The following is a 23240-nucleotide window of genomic DNA, read 5'->3' on the forward strand; positions in this document are numbered from 1 at the left end:
GGGGGGGTAAAATAAATTTGCAGGGGGCAGGGATCCAGAATGCGAGAGAGGATAGCGAGATGAAGAATAAAGGACGGGTGGGGACTACACGGTTCCGGAATATTAAGTGTGTAGTAGAGAAAGGTGAGGCGGAACAAATGATAAGGAAGACACATGCACAGAGGGATGGTCTGACGGAACATGGAGATAAATGTGCAGAAAGAATAAGTAAATTTAGGAAGGACAACAAAATTCAAGGGGTGTATAGCCCGATGGGAGTTCGGCGAGCTGGGTTAAGCACAATAGGCAGCGATTTAAACAGAGAGAGGAGAAATGGTCTAAAAATTCTATATCTGAATGCACGAAGTGTCAGAGATAAGGCGGATGAGCTTGAAGCTCAGGTGCGAATGGGTAACTATGATGTTGTTGGGATAACGGAGACATGGCTGCACGGAGATCAGACCTGGGAAATGAATGTACAAGGGTATACGTGCTATCGTAGGGACAGAAATGTGGGCAGAGGGGGTGGGGTGGCCCTGTTGGTGAGGAATGAGATTCAGTCCTTTGCAAGGGGGGACATAGGATCAGGAGAAGTAGAGTCTGTCTGGATAGAACTGAGGAACAGTAAGGGCAAAAAGACCCTAAAGGGTGTTGTCTACAGACCACCAAACAGTAGCATGGATATTGGGTGCAAGTTGAATAGGGAGTTAACATTGGCATGTGGCAAAGGTAATGTCGCAGTAGTTATGGGGGATTTAAACATGTAGGTGAACTGGGAGAATCAGGTTGGTGCTGGACCCCAGGATAGGGAGTTTGTAGAGTGCCTACGGGATGCATTCTTGGAACAGCTTGTACGAGAGCCGACCAGGGACAAGGCTATTCTGGATTTAGTGTTGTGTAATGAACAGGATTTGATAAGCGATCTTGAAGTAAAGGAGCCATTAGGAGGTAGTGACCATAATATAAGTTTTTATCTGCAATTTGAGAAGGATAAGGGCGAATCGGAGGTGTCAGTGTTGCATTTGAACAAAGGAGACTATGGAGCCATGAGGGAGGAGCTGGCCAAAGTTAACTGGATGGATATCCTAGCAGAAAAGACAGTGGAAGAGCAATGGCAGGTATTCTTGGGAATAATGCACAAGGTGCAAAATCAGTTCATCCCCCGGAGAAGGAAGGATTCAAAGGGGGGGAAAGGGGCCACAGTGGTTGACAAAGGAAGTCAGAGATTGCATAGCATTAAAAAAAAGGAAGTATGACAGAGCTAAGGTGAGTGGGAGGACAGATGATTGGGAAATTTTTAAGGAACAACAGAACTTAACTAAAAAGGCAATACGGGGAGAAAAAATGAGGTACGAACGCAAGCTAGCCAGGAATATAAAGGAGGATAGCAAAAGCTTTTTTAGGTATGTGAAGAGAAAGAAGATAGTTAAGAACAATGTTGGGCCCTTGAAGAATGTATTGGGTGAAATTGTTATGGGAAACAGAGAAATGGCAGAAGAACTTAATAAGTACTTTAGATCTGTCTTCACTGGGAAAGACATAATCAATCTCCCAGATGTATGGATGGGCCAAGGACATAGGGTAACAGAGGAAATGAAACAGATTGACATTAGGAAGGAAACAGTGATGAGTAGACTGATGGGACTGAAGGCTGACAAATCCCCAGGTCCAGATGGTCTGCATCCTAGGGTACTAAAGGAGGTGGCTCTGGAAATTGCGGATGCATTGGTAATCATTTTCCAATGTTCCTTAGATTCAGGATCAGTTCCTGAGGATTGGAGAATGGCTAATGTTATCCCACTTTTTAAGAAAGGAGGGAGGGAGAAAACAGAGAACTATCGTTCTGTCAGCCTAACATCGGTAGTGAGGAAGATGCTAGAGTCCATTATTAAAGATGAAATAGTGGCATATCTAGATAGCAGTGATAGGATTGGGCCGAGCCAGGATGGATTTACGAAGGGCAAATCATGCTTGACTAATCTATTGGAGTTTTTCGAGGATGTAACCAGGAAGTTAGACAAGGGAGATCCAGTGGATGTAGTGTACCTCGATTTTCAGAAGGTATTTGATAAGGTCCCACATAGGAGATTGGTGGGTAAAATCAGAGCTCATGGCATTGGGGGGAAGATATTGACATGAATAGAAAACTGGTTGGCAGATAGAAAGCAAAGGGTAACGGTGAATTGGTGTTTCTCGGAATGGCAGATGATTACTAGTGAGGTGCCACAGGGCTCGGTATTGGGACCACAGTTGTTTACGATTTACATCAACCATTTAGATGAAGGCATTGAGAATAAAATCAGCAAGTTTGCTGATGATACTAAGCTGGGTGGCAGTGTGACATGTGGATGAGGATGTTAGGAGAATTCAGGGTGACTTGGATAGGCTGAGTGAGTGGACAGATACTTGGCAGATGACGTTTAATGTGAATAAGTGTGAGGTTATCCACTTTGGGAGTAAGAACAGGAAGACTGATTATTAACTGAACAGTGTAGTGTTAGGTAAGGGAGAAATACAAAGAGATCTAGGAGTCCTTGCTCAACAGTCACTGAAGGTGAATGAGCAAGTGCAGCAGACAGTGAAGAAGGCTAATGGAATGTTGGCCTTTATTACAAAGGGAATTGAGTACAAGAGCAAGGAAATCCTCTTGCATTTGTACAGAGCCCTGGTGAGACCACACCTGGAGTATTGTGTACAGTTTTGGTCTCCAGGGTTAAGGAAGGACAACCTGGGTGTAGAGGAAGTGCAGCGTAGATTCACAAGGTTAATTCCTGGCATGTCCAGACTGTCTTACGCAGAGAGGTTAGAGAGACTGGGCTTGTAAACGCTGGAATTAAGGAGATTGAGAGGGGATCTGATTGCAACATATAAGATTATTAAGGGATTGGACAAGATAGAGGCAGGAAATATGTTCCAGATGCTGGGAGAGTCCAGAACCAGAGGGCATGGTTTGAGAATAAGGGGTAGGTCATTTAGGACAGAGTTAAGGAAAAACTTCTTCTCCCGGAGAGTTGTGGGGGTCTGGAATGCATTGCCTCGGAAGGCAGTGGAGGCCAACTCTCTGGATGCTTTCAAGAATGAGCTAGATAGGTATCTTATGGATAGGGGAATCAAGGGATATGGGGACAAGGCAGGAACCGGGTATTGATATTAGATGATCAGCCATGATCTCAGAATGGCGGTGCAGGCTCGAAGGGCCGAATCGTCTACTTCTGCACCTATTGTCTATTCTCTATTGTCTATTGACACTAGTATCTGTTCTTGTGTTTGAATTTAAAATTACTGCTAATTACATTCACCATGGATGTTACCTTTTGTTTTTCTCCAAGCAGCGCAACCGCCCATCTCACAGATGAAATGATGCACCAAGCATACTCTCCTCCATAAGTCGGCATCTATCCATCCGTCCATCTATCTATATATCGCTTCTTTTTAGATACAGTTACAGGTTTATAACGCGTTCCAGGCAAATGTACGCAGCTAAACTGTACATTAACGTGTCACTAGAAGATTGGACGTGTTTATATCAGACTATCTGTCTATATATCTATGCACCTATCACATCTGTCTGTATATCTAACTACGTATCTGTTTTTATTTCAGTATCTATCTATACTTATCTCTGTCTTTCTACTATTATCTATCTTTAATAGTCCATCTAGAATCGCACACACAAAATGCTGGAGGAACTCAGGAGATCAGGTAGCGTCTTTGGAAATGAATGAACAGTCGCCGTTTCGGGCCGAGACCCTTCATCAGGAATGGAAATGAAGGGGAAGACGCCAGAATAAAAAGGCGAAGGAGGAGAAGGATGACTAGCTAGAAGATTATATGTGAAGCCAGTTGAGTGTGAAAGGTGAAGGGCTGGAGAAACAGAAATCTGATAGGAGAGGCGAGTGGACTATGGAGGAAGTAAAGAAGGGGAGGTGGTGAGCAGGTGAGGTGAAGAGGTTAGAGGTTAGAGTGGGTAATTGAATAGGTAACGCAGGAGGAAAAACACTCCGGAAGGAGAAATCAATGTTCATGCCGTTAGGTCAGAGGCTACCTCGAAGGAATATTGTGTTGCGCCCCTACAGTGAGCATGGCCTCATCGTCTCCCTTCTGTTGTTCTTTTTTCATAGATACTGCCTGATCTGCTATGTTCCACCAGCATTATATCTCTGTCAGCTGTCCATAGCTCATTAACATAGAATGCGTGCTAAACCCGTAAATCGTATCTAAAAGCAAGACCAGGACATCTTGGGAAACTCGTCATGAAAAACATCATATGTGGAGCGAGGACCAGTGTTAATATCATGGCTCAATTTCCATTGGTCTGCAGTGCATACTGGAAAAAACGATCAATAGTTAGTGCACTGAGTACAGGTTTTTATGATGGTGATATGAGAGCAAGAGCATGTCTGTTGGTAGGACAAAGTATTTGCTGTGTTGGTCACATGTTTGCTTTCATTGCCGCCTAATGGACGTATGGATGTGTGGAAATAAATGATGAGGAAATAAGGAATACAGAGGGGATTAAAATAAAGTTGGAACAGTAAAGTTCAGATTAAGGAAGCTGTCGGAAATCTAAAACAAAAATGTCTGGTGGAAGTGCCCAGTTGACCATCCGAAGAGAGAAACATTGAGCAGGTTTGCAAGCGCAGGTTTGCAAATATAAGAAAAAGTCATTTGTTGAACTACATACCGAATTCAGGGATTAGATTAGAATATGCCTGGATGGAAGATTAGATGGTATTCTTCGACCATACGCAAAACATGGTTCAGAGCTCAGAGTAGTGGAATGCAGAATAAAAGTGAAGCTCGTGACACTGGAAAGGACCGAACTGAAGAACTATGCACTCATTCTACGTTTATATACCCCATGGGAGAGCAGACCACAAAGTGGGCTCAGAGCACAATGTATCAGATTGGAGGAATTATAAAGAAATTGTCCACTCGACTGGAAGAACTGTTCGAGGCTTAAATACTAGTGTGTTACCAATTGATCTGGAGGAAAGAATGTTATGAAGAAGAAATACACAAACTTCTAAAAACCAGGACTTCCAGAAAATAATTTAAAGGTTATTTAGTAATATATTAGAATTATATATAACAATGAAAATTGAAAACATCACACTAGACAGAAAACTAATCTAGAAAGATTTAGCAAAGAGTATTTCCCATTAAGCTACATCGTTCATGCTATTTATCTCAATATACTGTTACCTCTCTACTGTTACTTGCGCTTTCAAGCCAAACCTATCAGGCTTTTCCGTCTGGTTCGAATTGCCTCACCTCAGGAATGCTGTATTTTTCAGAATCCACCATTGCAATATTTCCTTCACCGACAGATTCGTTCCGAACAAAGTTCTGGTCTGCACAAGATCTGCTCATGCTGGGGAGGGTGAAATCCCTTTTGGTAGACTGCAATGTCGAACATGACTCGTAACGGAATCTTTGGGAGAGAGGATCGCCCCCAAACACTTCAACATAGTTTGGTGGTATCTGAAGGCTTTTACTGGCCTTTTGAATTCCATTGAAACTATTTCTTTTTTCGAAGCAACAAGAAGAACTCAGGTAATGATGCTGGCAAACCGCACCATTCCTGTTTTTGTGAACTTTAACGGCGAGGATGATTAACATTATGAGCAAAATGCTAGATATTATTCCCAAGGCTATAACCAAGGAAAGGCTCAGTTCAGGAGTGATGTTAGGATCTATGGAAGAACTACTGACACTGGAGAACGTTTCACTATCAGTCCCAACCACAGATAATACAATCGTCACAGTGGCAGAAAGTGATGGCATTCCATTGTCTTTTACCACAACCACTAGTCTTTGATTGGAAGCATCACTACTGAAAATTCGACGGATAGTCCAAATTTCGCCAGTCTCTGCCGAAATGGTGAAAAGATTATGATGTGTGGCTTGAAAAATCTCATAAGAGAGTCGAGCATTCTGACCCGAGTCTGCATCTGTGGCCGATACCTTGACAACCAAGGACCCCGGTTCACTGAATCGGGATATTGTTTCTATTGCTGACGACCCGAATTCGGGTAAAGGATGCACAATCACTGGAACATTATCATTCTGATCCAGGATAATAACGTTCACTGACGCATTACTCGTGTGAGGTGGCGTACCAGAATCCCGCACTTGAACTTGAATCTTAAAGTTTTCCAATTGTTCGTAGTCAAAAGATCTCTGAGCATAGATAACACCACTTGCTGAATTAATTGAAACATAGGAGGTTGTTGAGAAATTCTGAACCTGAGACTCTAGGATAGAAAAGTTCAGTCGGGCGTTCTCTCCAGCGTCTGCATCGAAGGCCGTAAGGGAAAATATGGAAGCTCCAATGACGTTGTTTTCCATAACATTTGCTGTGTATATTGAACGAGAAAACCTTGGCGCGTTATCGTTTATATCTGAAACCTCTACTCGGATGGTCTTCCTGGAAATGAGAGGAAGGTCCCCCGCATCCGTGCATGTAATGGTAATATCATACCTGGAATTGTTTTCGCGGTCGAGCGGGTGCAGTACAAGGATTCTGTAGTAGTTCTTTAAAGATGAATCCAGCTTAAAAGGTAGTTGATGTGAAATTTGACAATGTACCTGGCCATTTTTTCCGGAATCTCTATCCTCTGCAGTGAACAGAGCCACTACAGTCCCATGTGGAGCATCTTCCGAAACAGTCGCAGAGGAAGACCGCAATATCACAAGCGGCGCGTTATCATTCACATCAATCAATTCAACAAATACATCACAGTACTCGGGAACAGCGTTAGGACCCTTATCTGTCGCTTGTATTTTAATCTCAAAAACGTTTTTTTCTTCGTAGTCCAAGTTCCCCTTCAGTCTGATTTCACCAGTTTTGGAATTCAGATCAAAAAGTTTACGAACAGTCGAAGAGATATGGCTACGAAAAGAATACATTATCTCTCCATTGAGGCCATCGTCTTTATCAGTTGCGTTCAATGTGATAATCGGGGTCCCTTTTGGTGCAGATTCTAATAATCTCACTCTGTAAACTGGCTGGGAGAAAACAGGCGCATTGTCATTAACATCCTTCACTATAACTATAATCTGCACTGTACCCGATCTCGGAGGCAACCCACCGTCTTCTGCGGTTAACGTCATACTTTGCGTCGCCAGTATTTCTCTGTCCAAAGGTTTCTGTAGCAACAGTACTGGCCACTTGCCCTTCCCACTGCGCATTTGTACGTCCAGAGTAAAATATTCATTGGATTCTAGCTGGTAGGTTTGCAAGGAGTTTGTGCCGATGTCCGGATCATGCCCGGGTTCCAGAGGAAATGGCATACCCGGTGCTGCAAGTTCCGAGATCTCCAGACGAAACTGGCTTTTCGGGAAACTGGGAGCGTTGTCATTTACATCGAGAACTTCCACTTCCACCTGGTACAGGCTCAGAGGATTTTCAAGCACAATTTCCACCGATAAGCGACAATCGAGATTTGACCCACAAAGCAGTTCCCTGTCGATAATTTCTTTTACAAATAAAATTCCATTCTGTACATTTACGTCGAAATACTGCTTTTGTGGACTGGGCGCCATCCGCAATCTGCGAGCCCACAGCTGCTTTACGTCTAAACCCAAATCTGCTGCGATTTTCCCAACAAAGGCTCCCCTTTGGAGTTCTTCAGGAACAGAATAACGAATTTGACCAGACACAGTATTCGACAAGCAGAACACGCAGATCAGCAATTGGCATTTTAGCAACAAATATATTTTATATCTCATTTCCAGTAGAAGTCATTCCAATGTTTTTTAAGCCCAGACAGTATTCTATTGTCCTTTTAGCTGTGATTCAGTGTTAAGTCGGACAAACGGCACAAGACATATTCGTACTTCTTGCCAATCGCTCGAATTACTTCAATCAAATACTCACATTTCCTTACAGATGAAATGATTTGTGCAAAAATCCCACGGAGCTGCAGGCTACCCAGTTTTCTCTGTGTCTGATCTAACCTGATGGCTGCCGTGCCGTAAAGGGGGCTGTCCGGATCACTAAGCATATCTCAGATCCCAATTGGTGTAGAATCTCATTGACATTCCACCAATCAGGATTCTGGTCATTTCTTAAAGCAAGCACGGCTTAAAGTTGCCGAGAACGTGATATTTATTGTTGCACAATTAAAATTATTTTTATCATATGGACATTTATTTCTTGTTTAGTTTACTGTTCTGCCGATCCGAGATGGCAGAATCTATATTTAGGTTAAAGATTAAAGAAGAAGTGTAAAGAAGCTGTTAATGAGTGGGGAAATTAATATAAGCAGCATTATTTCGCTGAAGGATCCTCTTTTACTTATGATAATTATACGCTTTTCTTTCCTGAATTTCCATTCATCACTAGCTCTTGAATATGTCGCTAGAGAGCAAAACTCTCTCTGTGCCGTCAAGAAGTGATCATCCCTTGATGGTACTGAGTTGCTCTAGTTTTCAAACAAATAGTTATATGGATAATGTAACTAAATGAACAGACCCTAATGTGGAAACATGAATTGCTGGACATCTGAAAAAAAGAAAATGCTAGAAGAAGTGACTAAGTTCAGGACCTTCAGCGGCTTGAGAAATATTTCACTTAATAAAACGCGTTGAGAACATCAATAATTGTAGATTATATTCGTAGAATAATTCATAGAATATCATTATTTTCTTTCATGGCTTGAATAAAAGTACCCCCATGAACAGAATTTACAGTTTACAGTATTAACAACTATAGTTTCACTACGACCAGTTTTTTTTCTGTCTATTGTGCATTGTAAATTGCAGTCACCTGTTCACGACAAAAGGTATTTACCTATTTAGAAAAGAGCAAATGTAACATCTATCTGTGTATTTATTAGAAGATACAATTCCAAATGGCTGAGTCCTATTGTTAATGTAAACTTCAGTATACATCATGAATTCGTTTTTGTCACTGGCCAAGATTTATTTATGGTTTAATCTTGCAGTCAATATACCTAGTAAAGCTAGTGTAACTCAAAAGTTGCAGGCTTGAGTCACAGAGTGCCAGAACTAATAAGTAATTTTCGGTGGTTATCTTCAAGCAGAGTAGCGGGGATAAAGTTTGTGTTTACTTATTTTAATTTCAGCCTTCAGTGAATTCCGACAGTCTATTTTGGGTCGCAAAGCAAATAGAGGTGAATATAGAACTTGAAGTTGTGAAAAGAGAAATAAATCGACGGAAACTTGCTGTTCCAGGGTTGCTACTTGAATTTGGGATTCATTTTGTATAGCCGTTGGCTGACTTTAAAAATTAGAAACGGTTATTTCTAAAATATATATTATATATATTATATTGATGTTGGAAAGATGGTGCCGGCGTGATTCAGCGATTTCTGGAAGACTGGAGACCCGGACGTACAGCCGAGACTGCCATTGCTGGGCAGGGCCGGATCGAAGAGGCAAGGCCCAAGCCTGTGCCCAAGAGGAAGGAACGAGCCGAGGTTTGGCAGATTTAATCGCCAGTCCAGATTTGAAAGTCGGGGTGTCGTTCGGGGGCGAGGGACGGTTAGTGTTAAGCGTAAAATGACGCTTTTCTATTAACGAAGTAAACTTTAAGAAAGGGGGAATTGGCAAACATCTTCAGTCAAGAACATTGCTGCACGTCTCAAGATTGCAAAGGACCAACTGGATGTTCTTCAGTGGCCGAGCCAAAGCCTGACCTTCATCTTGTAGAAATGCTTTGGAAGGACCTGAAGCAAGCAGTTCATACAACGACGCCCACCAACATTCCTCCTTACAAAACTGTTTTGTAAGGAGGAATGGCCTAAGATTTCTCCAGGATGACACGCAGGACTAATCAGCAGTTACCAGAAATGTTTGGTTGAAGTTATTGCTGTACACGAGGGTCAGCTCAGTTAATGAAAGCAAAAGTTCACATACTTTTCCCAAAAAATACTTGTAATATTGGATTATTTTTTTCAATGAATAAATGAACAAATACAATATGTTTTGTGTTTTTTTATTTAATTCGATTCTGTTTATCTAGTTTTATGACTTACTTGAGGATCTGATCACATTTTAGGTCATATTAACGCAGAAATTGAGAAGATTTTACAGGGTTCACAAACTTTCTAGCACCACTGTATGGATTCTGATAACAAATTTTACTTTGAACTTTGAAAGTTCAACACATTGACTATTGTTATACAAAGAGGTCACACACTCATAAGGCACTGAATCAGAACCTGTCACCCATCGTGTCCATATCCAGCATAAATTATGAATCTACATTAATTTAATTTCCAAAGACTTCTGTGGTTTGATAATTCAACTGCTCATATAAATACTTTTTAAGGCTGTCCTGTACCCACTCCCACCATGCGCTTAGGCAATGTATTCCAAATTATCAGCCCCCTCTGAGTGAAAAAAAATCTTTCTCAAGCTCCCTCTGAACACCTTTGACGTTTCCATGAACCAACAGATCTGGCAATTCTGTTGTGGGGAAAATGTTGTTACTATCTATCTAGTTCACCCACTTTCTTTTTTTTTTAATAACGTACACCTCAATCAAGCCCATTCAATCTCCACAATTCTACGGAAATTACGCCCAGATTCTCCAGTTTCAAGTTACTACTGAAACTCTCTGCACCAGAAAACATCGTGCTGAAATTACTCTGCACCTTTCCATTGCAGTCACGGTGCAGTAATCAAGTGGTGGCCAATCTGATGCTGTAAAAAGCGGTACTATAACCTTCATGTTTTATATGATATGGTAGAGGCAAGTTCGATATTGTCACTTAAAAAAATGGACTGCTATATGGACACGAATGGAATGGAGGGTTATGGGCTGAGTGCAGGTCGGTGGGACTAGGTGAGAGTAAGCTTACGGCACGAACTAGAAGGACCGAGATGGCCTGGTTCCGTTCTGTAATTGTTACATGGTTATATGGTTATATGATATGCCCTGGCTAAGGGAGTCATTAATTCCCACGCATTCTTCGCCATTCTGCACCCATGCTAGCAACTTGAATAACACTTCGACTTGTTTGCCTAGGTTCCTGTCTTTCACAATATTTCCGATTGCACTCCCATTTATTGTGTATAATCTGCCATTTCTAACCTCATAGAGTCCATGGACTTGCTCTTATCTGCAGTTAAATCTATATGCTGCTGTTGTGCTTAATTAATGCGTTCACAAGAATAATTAAAAGTATAAATCTTATTCAGCAAATTATCATAAGGCTGATCAGTTGCCAATGCCAATAATACTACAGCAACTGGATTCCAGTATATTATAGTTATCTTTATGGGCAAGAGAGCCGTTTACTGCAACGTGCACCAGGTCAATTAACTCTGATCGACTTGTTGGAACTCATTTCCAAACACTGGGTGAAAAGAGTGTAAGTGAATTAAGCAAGTGTTCTGTATGTAAACGTTTAACACCATGTGCAGAATATCTCGCGTAAGCGTATATTTGCTGAGACTACCGCATCTCAATGAGCCTTGCGTATCAGCGATACTATAGGTACTATAGGGCATCCTAGTGTATTCTTCCAACCATCAACCAAGTTCTGTATTTCTGATCTGATTCAGGATAAACTCCACAAAGAAACAGAAAAGAAAAGGACTCATGATATGGTCGGCAAAGTGCAGTGCCAGCTAGTAAGCCGAGCCCTAATCTGACCGCTTTATCCAGCTCACCACCCACACTATTATACCTAAAAAGTTATCTCCACCTATTACTGTGATCATACCCTGTCTCTCAGTCAGTGCAAGCGCCGCAGTTTTCCTGAATGAATTTATCTGCTTTTGATTCAGAAAATATTGTAGAGAATTTGTGGCCAACAGTTCCCCAAACATCATTATGATACTGGCCATGCAAGCTGATTTTGTTTAAGACAAAATTACTGTTAAATAGAACATTAGAACAATTTTTTTGACACGAACAGGCCATTCTGCCCAACAAGGCTTGTCAAATTCCTCTTCACATAGTGTGTTGAAAGCACTATCAAGTTTAGACTTGAAACTCTCTAAGGTACTACTCTTAATTAGATAGTTTGTTCCATGTGTACTCAAGTCGCTGTGTAAAGAAATGCCTCCCGATATTAGTCTGAAATCCTTCCTTAACCAGTCTGCCTCCACCTATGGCCTCTTGTCTATGATGATGGGCTAATTTTGGAGTAGCAACTGGCATCCACTTCTCACCGTTAAGGATTTTGAACACTTCTATCATGTCTCCTCTTATGCCACGTCTACCTCTACCTCGTCTACCTCAACGAAAAAAAGATTTAATTATTTCAATCTTTCTTCATAGCTTATACCCTGCAGACCTGGAATGAGTCTAGACGCCATTCTCTGGACTCTTTTCAGTACCTTCACATCCCTCACAGAATATGGGGTCCAAAACTGTACACAGTATTCAAGGTGTGGAAGTGAATGAGTTGAACTCCATTGAGCGCATTATATAGCCCAAGATTCTATTAGCCTTCCTAATCGCTTATGTGCATTGTCCAGGTGATGATAGTGCTGAGTCTACCAAGACTCCAAAATCCTTCTCATGCAGTGCACTTTCTAACCCAAGATCCTCCATTGTATATTTTTACATAATCTTTCTACTTCCTATATGTAATACTTTAAAGTTACTTACATTAAAATTCGTCTGCCCACATCTGGATTTTGTTCAGATCTAACTGTATTGAATCTGCTGCCTGAATGTTATCAGCCAGTCCCGCTAATTTTCTGTCAGCGGCAAACTTTACTAGTTTATTTCCTATGTACGTATCCAAATCATTAATATAAAATAAAAGAGCAGCATCCCCAAATCCTATCCCTGCAGAACCCACTTTTAACATCTAGGTATGAAATGATCCTCTCACCATAACTCGTTGTTTCCTGCTTTTGAGCCAATTCTGCACCCATTCGTATACCTTACACCGAGATCTTGCATCCTGTAATTTGATTATTAACCAATTGTGGAGTACCTTATCAAAGGCCTTCTGAAAGTCTGATTCTCAACCCCATTGATATTTGAGTTCCTAACTTTTGATACTACTTTTTACTGGGCTAAGTTTAGGATTAGAGAGAGCCATGTGGGGCTCCTCTGTGCTGCCTACCACCTCATTGTTTAGAAGGTCGCCGTTCATTCATCATGGATGTCATCTTTGCTTTCTCTCCAAGCAGTTCAACCGTCTACCTCAGACATCAAAGTGTGCGTCAAGCATAGTTGCCTCAATGAGTCGTAATTAATCTATCTATCTATCTATTGCATCATTTTAGATACCGTTTACCGGTTTAAAACGCGTTCCGGACAACTGTATACAACAAAAAAGTATATTATCTTGACTCTAGATGACAGGGAGAATATCTATCTATCGATCTATCTATACAACGTGTCACAGTCATCCAGAGGCAAATTACTGTATATTGCTGTTGCGTAGAGTTGGTGGGACTCGTTTACCCATAAACCGTATCTAAAAGTGTTGTTAAGAAGGCGTATGGTATGTTGGCCTTTATCAGCCGTGGGACTGCGTTCAAGAGCCGTGAGGTAATGTTACAGCCATATAAGAACATAGTTTTAGCCCACTTGGAGTACGGTGTTCAGTTTTGGTCACTTCACTACACGAAGGATGTAGATACTATAGAGAGTGCAGAGGAGATTTACAAGGATATTGCCTGGATTAGAGAAGCGTGCCTTATCAGAATAGGTTGATTGAACTTTGCCTTTTGTCCTTGGAGCGACGGAGGATGAGAGGTGATCTGACAGAAGTGTATAAGATGATGAGAGGCATTGATCGTGTGGATAGTCAACGTCATGAAGTGGTATAGTTTTAAGAAGCTCGGAAGTAGGTACAGTGGGGATGTCAGAGGTAAGTTTTTCACACAGAGAATAGTGGGTGCGTGGAATGCATTGCCAGCGACGGTGGTAGAGGCGAGTAGAATAGGGTCGTTTGAGAGACTCTTAGATAGATAAATGTAGCTTAGAAAAATAGAGGGCTATGCCGTAGAAAAAAATTAGGCAGTTTCTAGAGTAGGTTACACGGTTGCACAACACTGAGGGCCAAAGGGCCTGTAAGGTGATGTGGATTTCCATGTTCTACGTAAAAAGAAGAGCAAGAAATCTTAGGAAACTCGCCAGAGAAAACTGTATGTGTGGAGAGAGGACCAGTGCTGATGATTTAACTCAATCTTCATTGGTGTACAGAGCAAGAGAAAAAAAAAATCAAGCACGTTTTCAGGTGCACAGTGTTTGGATAGGATGAATGAGGACGCGAGATCCCAAGGCATTTCGTTTGTAGGACAACATCCTTGAGCTAGTGACAAAATGGCTTTTACTGCTGTCTAAGAGACGTTTGGAGATGTGGAAGTAGATTTCGAGAAATAAAAGTACATACTGCATAGCGGATTTAGAAAATAATGTTGGAACACTAAAGTACGTAATAAAACAGTTGTTGTACATCTGAAGATGAAGCATGTAGTGGAAATACTCAGTAGGTTATTGGAAGAGAGAAATATCGAGTAGATATTGCAGGCTCATCTCCACATATATCAGACAAGGGATAGCTGTGTAAAGTTATTATTTAACATATTGAAGCTGAGGATTGGAATGTGCCTGGATAGAAGTTGAGATGGTTTCTATATTCACATCATTCTACATATGCGCTGTAGAGAGCATCCTGACATGGTCGAGGATTTGCACTACAACCGGCAGGAAGGCTTTACAACGGGTAGTCAAATCTGCCAAACGGATCACCGGCACCAGCCTACCAACCATATTGGATTTAAATAACATCATGTACGAACTCACCCTCTCTGCTCACGGACTGTCCCACTCCCATCAGGGAGGAGTCTACGTAGCTTCCATGGCAGGACCACCAGACTCATAAACTGCTACTTTGCCCAAGCAGGAAGGCTGATCAACAACTCCACCTACTTACCCATCCCTCCACCCCACCAGCCACCAGTACTTTATTATTCCCTGTCAGAAACTCCTAGGCATAAGGTCAGTTTATGGGTGATAAATATATGTCCATACGACATCCAAGGTAGTTATTTATAGTTATTGTGTTTTTATTGTTATTGTCTTCTTTATCTTATTGTGCTCTTTTTGGGGTGTATCGGCTCAGGAGTAATAATTACTTCGTTCCCCATTCTTGAAGGAAAGAATATCAGAAAGGAGTAATCATACCCCAAAAATTCAAGACGATGTCTAGAAAAGACGTTTTGTAACCCTTTGGCAATATATTGGAATTACATATCTTTACTGTGTGCAAAAAACATCACACTAGACAAAAAAAGTAATCTCAAACTGATTTAACAATGAGAGCAGTGTTTCTCTTTAAGCTACACAATTCACGCTGTTTATCTTAATATACTGGCAGCTATCCAAATACTTGTGCGTTCCAACAAAAACTTTTAAGGGTTTCGCTCTCTGGTTTAAATGGCCTTACCTCAGGAACGCTATATTTTTCAGAATCCACCATTGCAACATTTCCTTTACAGGCAGATTCGTTCAGAACAAAATTTTGGTCTGCAGAGGACCGACTGTTGATGGAGACGGTGAAATCCCTCTTGGTAGACTGCAGTGTCGAACATGACCCGTAACGGAATCTTTGTGAGAGAGGATCGCCCCCAAATACTTCAACATAATTTGGTGGTATCTGAAGGGTTTTACTGGTCTTCTGTACTCCATTCAAAGAGTTTCTTGATTCAGAGCAACAACAAGTACCCAGAGAACGGTGCTCGTATACAATTCCTTTCCTGTTTCTGTGAACTTTAATGGCGAGGATGATTAACATTATGAGCAGTAAGCTAGTTATTATTCCCAAGGCTATAACCAAAGAACGGCTCAGTTCAGGAATGCTCTCCGAATCTGCCGAAGAGCTACTGACACCGTAAAACGATTCACTATCAGTCCCAACCACAGATAATAATATAGTCACGGTGGCAGAAAGGGGTGGTTCTCCATTGTCTTTTACCAAAACCACCAGTCTCTGATTAGAAGCATCTCTGTTCAAAATTCGACGGATAGTCCAAATTTCACCAGTGTCTGCAGAAATGGTAAAAAGGTTGCGGTGGGTGGCTTGAAGAATCTGATACGAAAGTCGAGCATTCTGACCCGAGTCTGCATCTGTGGCCGATACCTTGACAACCAAGGAGCCAGATTCTGTGAACCTGGATATTGTTTCTATTGCTGACGACCCGTATTCGGGTAAAGGATGCACAATCACTGGAACATTATCATTCTGATCCATGATAACCACGTTTACTGAGGCATTACTCGTGTGAGGTGGCGTACCAGAATCCCGCACTTGAATTTGAATCTGAAAGTTTTTCAATTGTTCATAGTCAAAAGATCTCTGAGCATAGATAACACCACTTGCTGAATTAATTGAAACATAGGAGGTTGTTGAGTAATTCTGAACCTGAGACTCTAGGATAGAAAAGTTCAGTCGGGCGTTCTCTCCAGCGTCTGCATCGAAGGCCGTCAGAGAAAATATGGAAGCTCCGATAACGTTGTTTTCCATAACATTTGCTGTGTATACTGGGCGAGAAAACTTTGGAACGTTGTCGTTTATATCTGAAACCTCTACTCGGATGGTTTTCTTGGAAGTCAGGGAAGGCTCCCCTGCATCCGTGCATACAATGGTGATATCATACTTGGGGTTGCTTTCGCGGTCGAGTGGATGCTGTACAATAGTTCTGTAATAGTTTTTTAAAGACGAATCCAGCTTAAAGGGTAGTCGATTTGAAATTTGACAATGTACCTGACCATTTTGTCCGGAATCTCTATCCTCTGCAGTGAACAGGGCTACTACAGTCCCAAGTGGAGCGTCTTCCGAAACAGTCGTCGAGGAAGACTGCAATTTCACCTCCGGTGCATTATCATTTACATCGACAACTTCAACTAAAACATCACAGTATTCAGGAACAGCGCCAGAACCCTTATCCGTCGCCTGTATGTTAATTTCAAAGACGTTACTTTCTTCATAGTCCAACTTCCCTTTGAGTCTGATTTCACCAGTTTTGGAATTCAGATCAAAAAGACTACGGGAAATCGAAGGTATTTGGCTACGGAAAGAATACATTATCTCTGCATTCAGACCATCGTCTATATCAGTTGCGTTCAATGTGATAATCAGGGTCCCTTTTGGTGCAGATTCCAATAATCTAACTCGGTAAACCGGCTGGGAGAAAACAGGCGCATTGTCATTAACATCCTTCACTGTTACTATAATCTGCACTGTACCCGATCTGGGAGGGAACCCGCCGTCTTCTGCGGTTAACGTTAAACTATGCGTCGCCATTATTTCTCTGTCCAAAGGTTTCTGTAACAACAATACTGGCCACTTGCCCTTCCCACGTCGCATTTGTACGTCCAGACTAAAATAGTCATTTGATTGTAAATGGTAGGTTTGCAAGGAGTTTGTGCCAATGTCCGGATCGTGTGCAGGTTCAAGAGGAAATCGCATTCCGGGTCCTGCAAGCTCTATAATTTCAAGATGAAGCTGGCTTTTCGGAAAACTGGGAGTATTATCATTTTCATCGAGAATCTCCACTTCCACCTGGTACAGGCTCAGGGGATTTTCAAGCACAAGATCCAACGATATGCGGCAGTCGAGATTCGACCCACAAAGCAGTTCCCTGTCGATTATTTCTTTCACAATTAAAATCCCATTCTCCAAATTTATGTCGAAATACTGCTTACCAGGACTGGGCGCTACCCGCAAGTGGCGAGCCGACAGCTGCTCCACATCTAAACCTAAATCGGCAGCGATTTTTCCAACAAAAGCTCCCGGTTGTAGTTCTTCAGGAATAGAGTAACGAATCTGACCATATACAATATCCAACAGACAGAACACACAGAACAACAATTGGCATTTCAGCAACCAATATACTTTATATCTCATTTCCAGTGGAAGTCATTCCAAATGTTATAGGCCCAGGCAGTCTTACGTATTATCCTTTCTGCAGTGTATAAGCGTTAAACAGTGAGAGAGAGAGAAAAAGAAACGATACAGAATAGATCCGTACCTCTTGGCAATCGCTCGAATTATTTCAATGAAATGGTCGTATTTCGTTACAGTGTGAGAGGACTCGTGGAAAAATCTCAGAGCTGCTGGCTATCCTGTCTTCATTGTGTCTGATCTGACGCAATGGTTGCTGGGTCGTAAGGAGGGCTGTCCGGATCACTAATCACATCTCAGCTCACGATTGGTGGAGAAATTCATTGATATTCGACCAATCAGGATTCTGGTCGTTTCTTAAAGCTAGCATGGCTAGAAGGTGCGGAGAGTATGATATTTACTGTTGTACAGTTATATTTTATTTTAGCCTATGGATATTTATTTTCTGTTCTGTTTACAGTTCTACCGATCTGAGTTATCAGTATCTATGTTAAGATTAATGTATTAAAGTGGAAGTGTAAATAACTTGTTCATCAGAGGAAAGGTAATATATGTAACATTGTTGAGCTGAAAGATTCCTTATATTTATAACACGTATATGTCATTCATTCTTGCATTTCCCACTATTTTAGCTTTTGAATGTGGGTCTAGAAATCAAAACTATTTCTGTGCATTCAAGAGGAAACCATCACTAGATTTTATGAAGCCATTCTAGTTTTCAAACAGAGTTATTTGGATAATTTACCCAAATAATCAGACTCTAATTGGGAAAAATGATGTGCTGGAAATCTGTAATACAGAAAATGCTAGAACAATTTCGTGACGTTCAACGAGAAGACAAATGTAACACTTAAAGAAAAGCTCGTTGAAAACCTTAAGTTTATGATTGCTTAAGTGCAAAATTTCTGATGTCACTTCCTGTACACAAGTGTAGAGGAGAAATAATTACTACTCTGTATCTGATAGAGTACAAAAATGCAAAAACGTTCGAAGTCGAATAGATTGCGTTGATTGCTAGTGTATCACTGTTTTCTTTCCTAACTTGGAAACAAGTACCTTCATGAACTCAATTTACAGGTTCATTATTACCTTGAACTTCATTACTACCAGGTGATTTCTGTTTACTCTGTGTGTTGTAAACTGAAAACCCGTGTTCACGTCAAAGTTTACATATTTAGCTAAACCACTTCTATTTACTTATGTAACACCTATCAGTGGTTTTATTCGATGTCATCATTCCAAATGACTGTGTCCTATCTTAATTCTGTAAATTCATACCCATCGTACATACGTTTGTGTCATTGGTCAAGATTCATTCATTTATTAATTCTATGGTTAATTCATATGACAAACTGTCGGTTGCCCAGAGGTCATAGGCATGGTTAATAAGTACCAGAATTGCCCTCATATGAATCGATGAAGTGATTTTCGTTGGTTACATTTCAAATGGCTGCGTCATATCTGCTTTCCGTAAACTTATACTGTACCCAACAGACAGTCATTTTTGTCACTGATCAATATTTATTTATGTTTTGCAGGTAATTTTCTGGTGAATTTGGTGTAACTCAGAGGTCGTAGGCATGAGTCAAATTGCGCCTGACTTAATATGTAACCTTTGGTGGTTATCTTCATGCATAAAACTGAGGGACGTATTTAGGAGTGCTTATTTTAATTTCACCTCCCAGTGAGTTCCGGGGTAGTCTATTTTGGAAAAAGAGGACCACACTATTTGGTTTGTAGCAAGAAAAAATGTGGTGAGTGTGGTAAGTGAAGTTGTGAAAATAAAGAAAACCAGCAAAAAATTGCTTTTCAAGGTGTCTACTTGAACTTGGTATTCATGATCTCTGTGCTCGTTTATTGAAATCTAGATACCAAAAACAACCATTTTGGATTCTTCAACCATTCTTCAACCGTTCTTCAGAAAGTCGGATGCCACTGCTCATGAAAGGCCCCTAAAAGTTTTGATACCCAGTTAAGCTTTGACATTTGTGATATTTTGTGATACTTTTTGTATAGCCGTTGGCTGTCTTTGAAATCTAGAAGGTTTAAAATTGATATATATCTTTTAAATAACTAAAAAGGGAAGTTGGCAAATATAATCGGTCAAAATCTATTAGACATTGAACTAAATCGAAATATGTCTTGATTTATATTAACAACATGGAAATACTATTGAAGCCAGTTAGAAGTGGCAGCCTCACTTGCTGAATTCCCATAACCTTTCACCACATGTAGAAAACTAGTCTGAATGTTAATTACAGTGGGGTAAAGGGTATTACAGAGGCATGAGAGAGGCGTTGGCCAGAATTAATTGGAAAAGAACACTGGCGGGGATGATGGCAGGGCAGCAATGGGTGGAGTTTCTGGAAGCAATTCGGAAGGCAAGTGATATATACATCCCACAGAGGAAGAGTATTCTAAAGGAAAGAGTACACAACCATGGCTAACAAGAGAAGTCAAAACCAACATAAAAGACAAAGAGAGGGCAGATAACAGACCAAAGATTAGTGGGACGTTAGAGGGTTGGAAAGATTTTAAAAACCAGCAGAAGGCAACTAAATTGTCATTAAGAATGTAAAGATAGAATGCGAAAGTAAGCTAGCCAATAATATTAAAGTGAATACCAAAAGTTTGGTCAGGCGCCTGATAAAATAGGCCGTATTTAGCATAGTTTTCTCATGGAGAATTATTACCTGAAAATGCATTAAAGAAGCAAAGAGCAAGATAGACAAAGGAGAATCGATTAATGTTGTGTACTTCGATTTTCAGAAGGCCTTTGACAAGGTGCCACATATGAGACTTCTTAACAAGCTACGAGCCAATGGTAAATTCTAGCATGGATAAACCGGTGGCTATTTGACAGGCAAAGATTGTGAATAAAGGGAGCCGTTTCTGACTGGCTGCCAGTGACTACAGGTGTTCCACGGGAATCCGTGTTGGGATCGATTCTTTTTACGTTACATGTCAATGATTTGGATGATGTAGTTGATGGCTTTCTTTCCAAGTTTGCAGATGTCATGAAGACAGCTGGAGTGGCAGGTAATTTTGAGGAAATTGAGAAGCTACAGAAGGATAGACAGATTAGGAGTATGGGCAAAGAATGGATGGTCCTACACACACTTGAAATGAAATGAAAGAGTTGAGTATTTTCTAAATGGAGGGAAAATGCAAAGAGTTGAGATGTAAAGGGACTTTGGAGTCCTTGTCAGGACAACGACCAACAGGCTCTGGGACAGTGTCTTCCACCAGGTCATCAGCCTGATGAACTCACGCTGATTTGAGTGTACCCTATACTACATTGACTGTTCTATTTATTATAAATTACTATGATTGCACAATGCACATTTAGATGAAGATGTAACGTAAAGATTTTTACTCCTCATGTATATGAAGAATGTAAGAAATAAAGTCAATTCAATTCAATTGTGCAGGATTTCCTGAAGGTTAGTTTGCAGGTTGAGTCTGTGCTAACATTCAATTCAACAGGTCTAAAATATAAAAGCAAGGATGTAATGCTGAAACATTATAACGCATAGGTGAAGGCTCACTTGGAGTATTGTGAGCAGGTTTGGGCACCTTATCTTAGAAAGGATGTGCTGAAACTGAAGAGGTTCACAGAGTTGATTCCAGGAGTGAATGGCTTGTCATATGAAGAGCATCTGATGGCTCTAGAGCTGTATTCACTGCAGTTCAGCAGAATGAGGGGTGAACTTATTGTAACCAACCGAATGGTGAAAGGCCTTGATAGAGTGGATCTGGAAAGGATGTTTCCCATGGTCTAGGTCCAGAGGACACAGGCTCAGAATAGAAGGGCCTCCTTTAGAAAGGAAATAAGGAAGTATTTCTTTACCCAGAAGGTGATGAATCTGTGGAATTCTTTGCCACACTTCCGTGGAGGCCAAGTTTTTATGTATATTTAATGCAGAGATTGAGAGACTCAAGACTGGTCAGGGCATGAAGGGACATGGGGAGAAGGCAGGAGATTAGGGCTGAGAGGAATATTGGACCAGCCATGATGAAATAGCCTAATTGTGCTCGTATATCTTATGGTCTTATCAACTTATGGTAACATCAAAACATACAAAAATTTTCACACTACCGAGATGAAGCTTCCTGGTTCACTTTTCAATTTAATCTCAAATCTAAAATATTCATTCATGCTTCCAAAGAACGTATTGTAGAAATTTATCCCAGTTGCTTCATATGTGCAATACCATAGCATATCAAAAACTTCTTTCAACCAACGTTTTCTGACATTATGTCAACATCTCAGTATAATACACGGACCAAGCCCGGCTGTGAAAGGAGGAGAGTTAGGCATGGCACGAGAAACCCATTTGCGTAAAAACCCAGAGCTACAGAAACGACAACTGAAACTCCAAAAACTCCTTTCTGGAAAGAGGGAGGACCTTCGTCTAAATGGGCTATATCTGGGCAAAGACTGTGCCAGGACAGAGGACTCTAGCGAGTTGCTTTCGGTTAGCTATGTCCCAGTAGGGGCGATGGGTTTAAGTTTAAAGAGTGTCATTATAATCACAGGCAAGACTCCAGAAAATGCGCATGAGCGGACTGTCACCGTATTTTCCGTGATTATTCATGAAGATGGTCTTGTTAGTCACGGCATTGAAACAGACTAATTCGCTCATCGGATCCATGTCATATCCATGAACAAATTAAATATTTACATTAATTATATTTATAAAGACTTGCTCTGCAGTCTTCTGTGGTTTGGTCATTCAAGTGCTCACATAGATATTTGTTAATTGTGGTCACGTACCTATTTCCACCACCCACTCAAGCAATGCATTTCAAATTCCTAACATCCTCTGAGTGTAAAAAAAAATGTCTCCTTTACATTCCGGCTCAACCTCTTCGACATTTCCATAAACCAATATCTTTGGTAGTTCTGGTATGGGGAAAATGTTCTTACTATCTACCCAGTTCGCCCTCTACTTATTTGCATAAATCTCAAAGAAGCCCCCACCCCCGCTCAGCCTGCTTAATTCCGATGAAAATATGCCCAGACTCTTCAATTACTTGTTAGGACTGAAACTCTCTGCCTCAGGCAACTTTATGTTGAAATTTATGCTGTCACCTTGAATGTCACTCGATTTGTTTACCATGTTAACCATCTTTCATTATATTCTCTATGGTATTACCATTTATTTTGTCGACCCTGCTCTTACTGTTCGACTCAACATGCATCGCCTTGAGTAAATTCAAATTTTCGTTCCTCTGCCTCATTAATGTATTCCCAAGATCAAATGTAGATAAGAATACGACCCCGGTCTTATTAGGTGAAATATCCTGCGACTGCTCATTAGCCAATCAAACTACAATATCTGGATTCAAAACATATTTCCCTAATTCCAATAGTTCTTCCCAATTCTACAACTTGAATGATAGTTTAAA

General features: G+C 40.9%; 1 protein-coding gene across 1 annotated transcript in view; it reads right to left on the reverse strand.

Moving 5' to 3' along the window:
- Positions 1–23240, reverse strand: part of LOC140739548 (protocadherin Fat 4-like) — a 215239-nt gene that overhangs the window by 180257 nt on the left and 11742 nt on the right. The window contains exons 3-6 of the mRNA XM_073067942.1: positions 20453–20521; positions 15372–17837; positions 9344–9534; positions 5254–7720 (exon numbers count right to left, since the gene is read on the reverse strand). Coding sequence (XP_072924043.1) covers positions 5254–7720; positions 9344–9534; positions 15372–17837; positions 20453–20521 — 5193 coding nt within the window. The remainder of the gene's footprint in view (positions 1–5253; positions 7721–9343; positions 9535–15371; positions 17838–20452; positions 20522–23240) is intronic.

Source organism: Hemitrygon akajei, chromosome 15, assembly GCF_048418815.1.
Source record: "Hemitrygon akajei chromosome 15, sHemAka1.3, whole genome shotgun sequence".
Classification (NCBI taxonomy): Eukaryota; Metazoa; Chordata; class Chondrichthyes; order Myliobatiformes; family Dasyatidae; genus Hemitrygon; species Hemitrygon akajei.